We start from the raw sequence: 11,695 nt of genomic DNA, 5'->3' as shown, positions 1-11,695 counted from the left end.
CACCGTTCATGTAGTCATACTCATAAGGAACCCAAAATGAAAGCCCACCGTTCATGTAGTCATACTCGTAAGGAACCCAAAATGAAAGCCCACCGTTCATGTAGTCATACTCGTAAGGAACCCAAAATGAAAGCCCACCGTTCATGTAGTCATACTCTTAAGGAACCCAAAATGAAAGCCCACCGTTCATGTAGTCATACTCGTAAGGAACCCAAAATGAAAGCCCACCGTTTATGTAGTCATACTCTTAAGGAACCCAAAATGAAAGCCCACCGTTCATGTAGTCATACTCGTAAGGAACCCAAAATGAAAGCCCACCGTTCATGTAGTCATACTCGTAAGGAACCCAAAATGAAAGCCCACCGTTCATGTAGTCATACTCGTAAGGAACCCAAAATGAAAGCCCACCGTTCATGTAGTCATACTCTTAAGGAACCCAAAATGAAAGCCCACCGTTCATGTAGTCATACTCGTAAGGAACCCAAAATGAAAGCCCACCGTTCATGTAGTCATACTCTTAAGGAACCCAAAATGAAAGCCCACCGTTCATGTAGTCATACTCGTAAGGAACCCAAAATGAAAGCCCACCGTTCATGTAGTCATACTCTTAAGGAACCCAAAATGAAAGCCCACCGTTCATGTAGTCATACTCTTAAGGAACCCAAAATGAAAGCCCACCGTTCATGTAGTCATACTCGTAAGGAACCCAAAATGAAAGCCCACCATCTGCATGAAGCTGCCCTCAGCCAAGAGCTCAGTCACAGCCAGCGAGCGCATCATGTCTCTGTATTGTTTACTAGCGAGCTGAGGCTGTTGGCTGTCCCGCTGCCAGGAACAAACAATATGGAGGATGGCCCAGTGGGGGGTCTGGCTTGCCCCCCCCCTCCCCCCCGATACTAAACTCCAGGGCAGAACGGACTAAGAGACAAAGACACACACAAACAGACATTCCCAAAATGAAAAGGAAACCTGATCTCACCGAGGGTCTGAATGTGTGAAGATTATTTGCTTCACGGTGCTTTAAGAAAACGACTGAATCATAATTCTCTCTGCGCGGGAAGAGTCCTCTGGAGTTCTGGCAAATGGAAACAAATTGGCTTGTACAACGTGAGACACGCTGGTGTTTTCCCTGCCAAACACTTTAAGGAGAGATGTGATAACACTTTTAAAAATAAGCATTGGCGGCGTGCCTCCTGCTTCTGGACTCACAAGATGTGTGTGTGTGTGTGTGTGTGTGTGTGTGTGTGTAGGGAGAAGACGCACAAACCAATGTGTTGGATATAAAACCTCACCTCTTCTTTTTGGAGATACTGTTGCTCGGGTTCTACCGTGCGCCCCAAACGCCCCGTGAAGCCCTCGGCCAATGCACCAACTCTACAATGTTTTTTTGCATCCGCATAAGCCGCTGAAACGAGGACTTAGATTTGTTTCTACCAGACGAAACTTGATCGGGGTTGGAAGTTGTTGAGCTTAAACTGCAACTTTAAGAGCGCTGGAAGGCATTGAGGGTTGTTGGGCAACTAAAGCACCGAGCTGAGGTTGATACTAAAGCTGTGTTCTCTCTCTTGACCACCAGGGTTCGACTCCTCTGGTTGTATAGAAGTCTATGCTTCATGTGTTAAAGCTGCGTTCTCTCTCTTGACCACCAGGGTTCGACTCCTCTGGTTGTATAGAAGTCTTTGCTTCATGTGTTAAAGCTGCGTTCTCTCTCTTGACCACCAGGGGGCGACTACTCTGGTTGTATAGAAGTCTATGCTTCATGTGTTAAAGCTGCATTCTCTCTACTGACCACCAGGGGGCAACTCCTCTGGTTGTATAGAAGTCTATGCATCATGTGTTAAAGCTGCATTCTCTCTCCTGACCACCAGGGGGCGACTCCTCTGGTTGTATAGAAGTCTATGCTTCATGTCTTAAAGCTGCATTCTCTCTCCTGACCATCGGGGGGGTGACTCCTCTGGTTGTTTAGAAGTCTATGCTTCATGTGTTAAAGCTGCATTCTCTCCTGACCACCAGGGGGCGACTCCTCTGGTTGTATAGAAGTCTATGCTTCATGTGTTAAAGCTGCATTCTCTCTACTGACCACCAGGGGGTGACTCCTCTGGTTGTATAGAAGTCTATGCTTCATGTGTTAAAGCTGCATTCTCTCTCCTTACCACCAGGGGGCCTCTGGTTGTATAGAAGTCTATGCTTCATGTGTTAAAGCTGCATTCTCTCTACTGACCACCAGGGGGTGACTCCTCTGGTTGTATAGAAGTCTATGCTTCATGTGTTAAAGCTGCATTCTCTCTCCTGACCACCAGGGGGCCTCTGGTTGTATAGAAGTCTATGCTTCATGTGTTAAAGCTGCATTCTCTCTACTGACCACCAGGGGGTGACTCCTCTGGTTGTATAGAAGTCTGTGCTTCATGTGTTAAAGCTGCATTCTCTCTCCTGACCACCAGGGGGCCTCTGGTTGTATAGAAGTCTATATAAATGATTCTCTTGATGCCCTCAGTAAACATTGTAAACATGAGTTTATGGTCTCAATCTCTAGTTGTTGTTGTATGCATCGTCATGGTGATACATGCATTGCCAGCTTGGAGCCTGAGACAAGTGTTTCTGCGGGACGATAAAGTGTATATTATCTTTTCTTAATAAAAAGGCAGAATTTAACTGCAGGTCTCCTGCATGAGAGTCAGATGAGGTCAAACTTAGCTTACATTCATTTTAAAATGCTGGATTGTTGATACAAACATGTTTCCTGAGGATTCTGCAGCCCGTGTGACGCACACAGGTCGCTGCTCATGTCAAGAGGGCCTCAGGTGCAGCACATAGACCAGCATGCACTGCAGACAACAGACAGTTTACATATTCAGTGTTTTGGGGGAACGTTGACAAAAAAGAAAAAAGGAAACTGTAACAGAAATGAAAGCGAGCAGTAAACATCATATCAGTGGATGTCTGAGGGAATATTTCTCTCCGATAGACTCCCTTTAAAAAAAAAAAAAGCAAAGCTGCACAATTCTGACGGACGATTAAAAGAGACACACTTTTGTCTTTCTAGGAATTCGTTTCCATTATTGAGCAGAAAAGAACAAATCTAACGAGGCTGCACACGAGCAGCCTGCACGTGTGCAGCCCCTTTGCATGATGGGAAGAATCCTCGTGAGCGTTGAAGCATACGCGACGTGCTGAATTATGTACGGCAGCTTCGGCCTGAAGGCTACGAGCTTCTGGGGGATAAGAAACGCAACCGAGGGGGACTTCACCATCCGGAGACTTCTCACTTATCATTTCATGAATACAATCGTGTAAAGAAAATCTATTAATTTTCAGCAGTTTAATAAAAGGTGATTGCTGGATGCGTATTGTTGGTTATGGCTCCGTCGGTGCCTCCAGGGCGGCGGGTCGTCCTCTGTACCCTCCGTTGTGCAGACTGTGCATACGGTTCAATAATTGATTCCCTGAAAGTAACTTTTTCCTGCAGGATGTAGACATTATTACAGCAGCTCCTTCAGGGCCAGCAACACGCTCCAAAAGAAAAGAAAGAGGCTTCTGTGGGAAAACAAATCTCCCAAAACAGCTGGAAGGGTTTAAAATCCTTAAAGATTGTAAAACCACAAGATAGGAAACTGTTGCAGCCGTGAACATCGGGTATTATCCACCTTCTCCTCCCACCGGAAGCTACTTAAATATCATAAACCACGACGACACTTGAGAAGCAGCAATAAGCACACAATAGAAACATAAAGAGGTCAGTGACGACGTTTTGGGAGAAACCTGAACATGCACACTCGCCTGTAATCAGATTGCATTGTATTCTATTGTATTGTATATATATTGTATTCTATTGTATTGTTTGTATATATATATATATATATATATAGTATTCTATTGTATTGTATATATATTGTATTCTATTGTATTGTATATATGTTGTATTATATTGTATTGTATATATATTGTATTCTATTGTATTGTATATATATTGTATTCTATTGTATTGTGTATATATTGTATTCTATTGTATTGTATTCTATTGTATTGTGTATATATTGTATTATATTGTATTGTATATATATTGTATTCTATTGTATTGTGTATATATTGTATTCTATTGTATTGTATATATATTGTATTCTATTGTGTTGTATATATATTGTATTCTATTGTATTGTGTATATATTGTATTCTATTGTATTGTGTATATATTGTATTATATTGTATTGTGTATATATTGTATTATATTGTATTGTATATATGTTGTATTCTATTGTATTGTTTGTATATATATATATATATATATATATATATATATAGTATTCTATTGTATTGTATATATATTGTATTCTATTGTATTGTATATATGTTGTATTCTATTGTATTGTATATATATTGTATTCTATTGTATTGTATATATATTGTATTCTATTGTATTGTGTATATATTGTATTCTATTGTATTGTATTCTATTGTATTGTGTATATATTGTATTCTATTGTATTGTATATATATTGTATTCTATTGTGTTGTATATATATTGTATTCTATTGTATTGTGTATATATTGTATTCTATTGTATTGTGTATATATTGTATTCTATTGTATTGTGTATATATTGTATTATATTGTATTGTATATACTCCTCCTATGAATCGCCACCTTAACGTGGTGGAGGAGTTTGAGTGGCTCAGTGATCCTGGGAGCTATGTTGTCCGGGGCGTCAGCCCCTGGTAGGGTCTCCCAAGGCAAACAGGTCTCGGGGGAGAGCCCAGACTAAGAGCGGTTCAACAAACCCTGATGATAAGCAGCCCACGGATTGTAGCCACCTTGCCCGGACAAGGGAAACCGGGGCACCCTCCCGGAGCCAGACCCAGGAGGGGAGCTCGTCGGCGAGCGTCTGGGGGCCGGGCTTTCGCCCATGGGGCCCAGTCGGGCTCAGCCCGAAAGAACAACATGGAGCAGCTGTCACCCTGTGGACCCACCACCCGCAGGGAGAATTATCGGGGTCGGGTGCTATGTAGACCGGGCGGCGGGCCAGGCGGGAGACCTGGGCGGGCCGATCGCCGGCGGCATAGACTAGCTCTAGGGACGTGGAACGTCACCTCACTAGCGGGGAAAGAGCCGGAGCTGGTGCAGGAGGTGGAGCGGTACCAGCTAGATATAGTTGGGCTCACCTCCACGCACAGCATGGGCTCTGGAACCAAGCTCCTGGAGAAGGGTTGGACTTTGTCCTTTTCTGGAGTTGCCCAGGGTGAGAGGCGCCGGGCGGGAGTGGGGATACTCACAAGCCCCCGGCTGAGCGCCGCTGTGTTGGAGTTTTCCCCGGGGAACGAGAGGGTCGCCTCCCTGCGCCTACGGGTTGCGGGGAGTAAGGCTCTGACTGTTGTTTGTGCTTATGCACCGAACAGCATTTCGGAGTATCCGGCCTTCTTGGAGTCGGTGGGAGGGGTCCTGGAAAGGGCGCCGCCTGCCGACTCCATAGTTCTCCTGGGAGACTTCAACGCTCACGTGGGCAATGACAGAGAAACCTGGCGGGGCGTGATTGGGAGGAACGGCTTGCCCGATCTGAACCCGAATGGTGTTTTGTTGTTGGACTTCTGTGCTAGCCACAGTTTGTCCATAACGAACACCATGTTCGAACATAAGGTGGCTCATAAGTGTACCTGGTACCAGAACACCTTAGGCCGGAGATCAATGATCGACTTTGTAATCGTATCATCTGATCTGCGGCCGTATGTCTTGGACACTCGGGTGAAGAGAGGAGCAGAGCTGTCAACTGATCACCACCTGGTGGTGAGTTGGATCAGATGGCGGGGGACTCGGCTAGAAAGACCTGGCAAGCCCAAACGTGTAGTGAGGGTGAACTGGGAACGTCTGGCAGAGGATCCTGTCAGGGAGGTCTTCAACTCCCACCTCCGGAAGAACTTCTCACAAATCCCGAGGGAGGCTGGGGACATGGAATCCGAGTGGACCTTGTTCAAAGCCTCTATTGTGGACGCGGCTGCTCGGGGCTGTGGCCGGAAGGTCATCGGTGCCTGTTGTGGCGGCAACCCTAGAACCCGGTGGTGGACACCGGGGGTGAGGGAAGCCGTCAAACTGAAGAAGGAGGCCTTTCGGGCCTGGCTGGCCCAGGGGTCTCCTGAAGCAGCTGACGGGTACCGGCGGGCCAGAAGGGCTGCAGCGACGATGGTCACGGAGGCTAAAACTCGGGCATGGGAAGAGTTCGGGGAGGCCATGGAGAAGGACTTTCGGTTGGCCTCAAGGAAGTTCTGGCAAACCATCCGACGGCTCAGGAAGGGAAAGCAGGGTCTACCCCAGGCTGTTCTCAGCAGGGGGGGGGGAACTGCTGACCCGGACTGGGGACATCGTCGGGCGGTGGAAAGAGCACTTTGAGGAACTCCTAAACCCGGCCAACATGTCCCCCGGAGAGGGGACAGTGCCGGAAGACTTTGGGGTGGATTCACCCATATCCCTGGCAGAGGTCGCTAAGGTAGTCAAAAAGCTCCTTGGTGGCAAGGCGCCAGGGGTGGATGAGATCCGCCCTGAGATGCTGAAAGCGCTGGACATTGTTGGGCTGTCTTGGTTGACACGCCTTTTCAGTGTCGCATGGGGGTCGGGAACAGTGCCCATGGACTGGCAGACCGGGGTGGTGGTTCCCATCTTCAAGAAGGGGGACCGGAGAGTGTGCTCGAACTATCGTGGCATCACACTGCTCAGCCTCCCGGGAAAAGCTTATGCCAGGGTGCTGGAGAGGAGGCTCCGACCGCTTGTCGAACCTCAGATTCAGGACGAACAGTGCGGATTCCGTCCCGGTCGTGGAACAGTGGACCAGCTCTTTACCCTCGCAAGATTACTGGAGGGGTCCTGGGAGTTTGCCCAACCAGTTTACATGTGCTTTGTAGACCTGGAGAAGGCTTTCGACCGGGTCCCTCTGGGGTTTTTGTGGGGGGTGCTGCGGGAGTACGGGGTGCCGGACACGTTGGCACGGGCCATCCGGTCTCTGTACGCCTGCAGTAGGAGCTGTGTTCGTCTCCTCGGTAGTAAGTCAGACACGTTCCCGGTGGGTGTTGGCCTCCGCCAGGGCTGCCCTTTATCACCGGTCCTGTTTGTGACCTTCATGGACAGGATATCTAGGCGCAGCCAGGGGGCGGAGAGGATCCGGTTCGGGAGTCTCGGGATCGCCTCTCTGCTGTTTGCGGATGATGTGGTCCTGTTTGCCTCCTCGGACCGTGACCTCCAGCATTCACTGGGGCGTTTTGCAGCCGAGTGCGAAGCGGCAGGGATGAGAGTTAGCACCTCCAAATCTGAGGCCATGGTGCTCTGCCGGAAACCGCCGGATTGCTCCCTCCAGGTGGGGGCAAACTGCCTACCCCAAGCGAAGGAGTTCAAGTATCTCGGGGTCTTGTTCACGAGTGAGGGTAAGGTGGAGCGGGAGATCGATAGGCGGATCGGTGCGGCTGCAACAGTAAAACAGGCGCTGTACCGGTCCGTCTTGGTGAAGAGGGAGCTGAGCCGGAAGGCAAAGCTCTCCATTTACTGGTCGGTCTACGTTCCAACCCTCACCTATGGTCACGAACTCTGGGTCGTGACCGAAAGAACGAGATCTCGGATACAAGCGGCCGAAATGAGCTTCCTCCGTAGGGTGGCCGGGCTCAGCCTTAGAGATAGGGTAAGGAGCTCGGACATCAGGGGGGAGCTTGGAGTCGAGTCGCTGCTCCTTCGTGTCCAAAGGAGTCAGCTGAGGTGGTTCATCTAGTCAGGATGCCTCCTGGACGCCTCCCATTAGAGGTTTTCCGGGCACGTCCAACTGGTAGGAGGCCCCGGGGAAGACCGAGGACACGCTGGAGGGATTATATCTCCCGGCTGGCCTTGGAACGCCTCGGGATCCCCCAGAATGAGCTGGAAAGTGCTGCGGGTGAGAGGGAGGCCTGGGTCGGCCTGCTGAACCTGCTGCCACCGCGACCCGACCCCGGATAAGAGGTGATAATGGATGGATGGATGGATGGATGTATTGTATATATGTTGTATTCTATTGTATTGTGTATATATTGTATTATATTGTATTGTATATATGTTGTATTCTATTATATTGTGTATATATTGTATTCTATTGTATTATATATATATTGTATTCTATTGTATTATATATATATTGTGTATATATTGTATTCTATTGTATTGTGTATATATTGTATTCTATTGTATTGTATATATATTGTATATATATATATTGTATTCTATTGTATTCTATTGTATTGTATATATGTTGTATTATATTGTATTGTATATATATTGTATTCTATTGTATTCTATTGTATTGTATATATGTTGTATTATATTGTATTGTATATATATTGTATTCTATTGTATTCTATTGTATTCTATACATATTGTATTGTATATATATATTGTATTCTATTTTATTGTATAAATATATATATATATATTGTATTGTATATATATATATATATATATATATTGTATTATATTCTATTGTATATATATTGTATTCTATTGTATTCTATACATATTGTATTGTATATATATATTGTATTCTATTTTATTGTATATATATATATATATATATTGTATTATATTCTATTGTATTGTATATATATTGTATTCTATTGTATATATAATGTATTCTATTGTATATATATATTGTATTCTATTGTATTCTATATATATTGTATTGTATATATATTGTATTATATTGCATTCTATTGTATTGTATATATATATTGTATTGTATATATATATTGTATTATATTATATTGTATATATATTGTATTGTATATTGTATATATATATATATATGTATATATGTATATATATATATATATATAGTATTCTATTGTATTGCATATATATTGTATTCTATTGTATATATAGTGTATTATATTGTATTGTATATATATATATATATGTATGTATATATATGTATATATATATATATATAGTATTCTATTGTATTGTATATATATATATATAGTATTCTATTGTATTGTATATATATATATATATATATATATATATAGTATTCTATTGTATTGCATATATATTGTATTCTATTGTATTGTATATATAGCATTCTATTGTATTGTGTATATATATATATATATATATATATATATATATATATATATATATATATATATACAGTATTCTATTGTATTGCATCAGCCTCTAGCTGGAACATCTCTCGTCACTCTCGGCCTCTGCAGGAAACAAAAAGTAGGAACGTTTGTGTTCTCGTGCACAAAGTTTGTCCTGCAAAGAGTTGCGTGTTCCTCTGAAGTGTCTACTGGCATTCCTGCAGCAGATATTTATACTTAATGCAACACATAGGTGCTGCATACTTTCAGTCCTAAAGGAAGATACAGCCAGACTAGATATTTCCTCAATACTGTATTGCGTCTGCACATTACATACATAATGTGTGGTTAAAGTTATAAAAGGATTGTGGTTATGGAACATAGATTATAGTTATGGTGAAACTAGAATGATCCTATGGATTTAAAGTGAATTCTGCACACAAGAGTATTGTTGTACAATGAGTCGAATCCATCTCTTTTCTATAGATATAGATATATATAGATATCATTTCCCACCTCTCAAGCATAAATAAGTTTGTTCATTAGCCCCGGGGAGCTGCATTAATCATGTGTCACGTGCTCTCTCGTTTTCTGCAGCTTTCATCATCATGAGCGCCGCCCGCTGTGCAGATCTGTGAGCGTCCTCAGGACTCTAAAAACTCATTAACGACAACTCTCCCAGTTCACACTGGAACCCAGATCAATAACGACACCGTGTCACACTTTAGAACGTCTCGATGGCAACAGGATCCGTCCCTGATGGACTACACAGGTCTCAGATCAGTTGATATTAGAGAGTGGCCTCCAGCAGCTTCAGCGTCCATCAAACCAACAACATGAGTTATTGCTGATTTCCTCCAAAACAAAACTGTTCTCCTACATGGTTATGTTTATACTACACAGGCTTTTTATTGACGCCTACGCGTTTCTCACATGCGCACGCCCACATGCGCACGCCCACATGCGCACACCCACATGCGCACACCCACACGCGTCGCAAACCGTTATACATGTTGGCACGCGGCCGTCTGAGCAGACGGCAAACATGATTCATGTCTCGTGGACCCTCGTGATTAAAATGTCATTTGAGCTCAGACGTGCACGAGGACAACGACGTGCACGCTCTGGTTCAGACGTGCACGAGGACAACGACGTGCACGCTCTGGTTCAGACGTGCACGAGGACAACGACGTGCACGCTCTGGTTCAGACGTGCACGAGGACAACGACGTGCACGCTCTGGTTCAGACGTGCACGAGGACAACGACGCGCACGCTCTGGTTCAGACGTGCACGAGGGTTTCTGCTAAAGTTATGTGGTATGATAACGAGTATTGGGAGAGGTGGACGGGGTCAAAGGTCAAACTAACCAGGATTTTCTCCAACAGCGGTCGTAGCAACACCTACAAAAAAGTTATATATATCCTACTAAATAAATTCCAATGTCCTCTGTGTCATCATTTTAGTTGTTGCCTAAACTAGGGTTGGGTTAGTTAGGCTGAGTTAGGGTTAGGGTGAGTTAGGGTCAGGGTGAGTTAGGGTGAGTTAGGGTTGGGTGAGTTAGGGTTAGGGTGAGTTAGGGTCAGGGTGAGTTAGGGTGAGTTAGGGTTGGGTGAGTTAGGGTTAGGGTGAGTTAGGGTCAGGGTGAGTTAGGGTTGGGTGAGTTAGGGTTGGGTGAGTTAGGGTGAGTTAGGGTTGGGTGAGTTAGGGTGAGTTAGGGTTAGGGTGAGTTAGGGTGAGTTAGGGTTGGGTGAGTTAGGGTGAGTTAGGGTACGATGTACAGGACTTTCACACAGGGGACCGCTGTTAGGGTCCTGCTCCAAACCACTTAACACTCGTAATGTCACGTTGTTGCACTTAATATTACGTAAGTCGTCATTTGTTTGCGGTAGTTACATCGTTACATCATTATTTCTCGTCACAGACGTTTTCTTTGACAATGAACTGAACCAATGGCGTCGCGGCGTTAAGGCCGATATGACACGTGTTCATGAAATGTATTTTTGGTTCAGAAACATCCGACGTTCAACGCAAACAAACGTACAATCACAACATAAAGTGGCTATTTTTTCAACAGTGAAGCGTTGGACTGAACCGTCATCACGTCGCTATATGTATATACATAAATAAACATACCATAAAACCTCCACCTGCAGGTGGACTTCATGTCTGCATGTGACACCTTCAGGTAATGAAAGCACAAGCAGCGGCCCGGCCGCCTCCTACTCACATCCCACCATCATCATGGCCACGGAGAAGATCTTCTCCCCGTCGCTGGTGGGGGCGATGTTGCCGAAGCCGATGGTGGTCAGGCTGGTCATGGTGAAGTACAGCGAGGTGATGTACAGCGAGTCCTTGCCGGGGCCGCCCTCCCACCGGCCGTCGCCGCTGGCGTTGTAGCGGTACGGCGACCCGATGCTGAGGGCCAGCTGGTAGAGCCAGCTGTCCACCTTGATGGTGTTGGTGGCCTCGTCGATGACCTCGTAGTCCCCGATGCTGTACCTGTCGGGGACAACGGTGAAACAAGCGTCCACATGTAATATAATATATATATATATATATAATATCTCATAGTCTGCCAATGTCCATGGGTTTCTGTGCAAAATGCATATTTAATATT

The 11,695-nt window shown here is 44.9% G+C and overlaps 1 protein-coding gene across 1 annotated transcript in view; it reads right to left on the bottom strand.

Moving 5' to 3' along the window:
- kcnh5b (potassium voltage-gated channel, subfamily H (eag-related), member 5b) overlaps positions 1–11,695 on the bottom strand; it is a 112,465-nt gene that overhangs the window by 53,581 nt on the left and 47,189 nt on the right. Inside the window, exon 8 of the mRNA XM_034562786.1 lies at positions 11,306–11,577. Within this exon, the coding sequence (XP_034418677.1) occupies positions 11,306–11,577 (272 nt within the window). The remainder of the gene's footprint in view (positions 1–11,305; positions 11,578–11,695) is intronic.

Source organism: Cyclopterus lumpus, chromosome 22 (assembly GCF_009769545.1).
Source record: "Cyclopterus lumpus isolate fCycLum1 chromosome 22, fCycLum1.pri, whole genome shotgun sequence".
In the NCBI taxonomy this organism is placed as follows: Eukaryota; Metazoa; Chordata; class Actinopteri; order Perciformes; family Cyclopteridae; genus Cyclopterus; species Cyclopterus lumpus.
The sequence above is the reverse complement of the archived record's forward strand: the minus strand, read 5'-3'. Positions and strand labels throughout refer to the sequence as shown.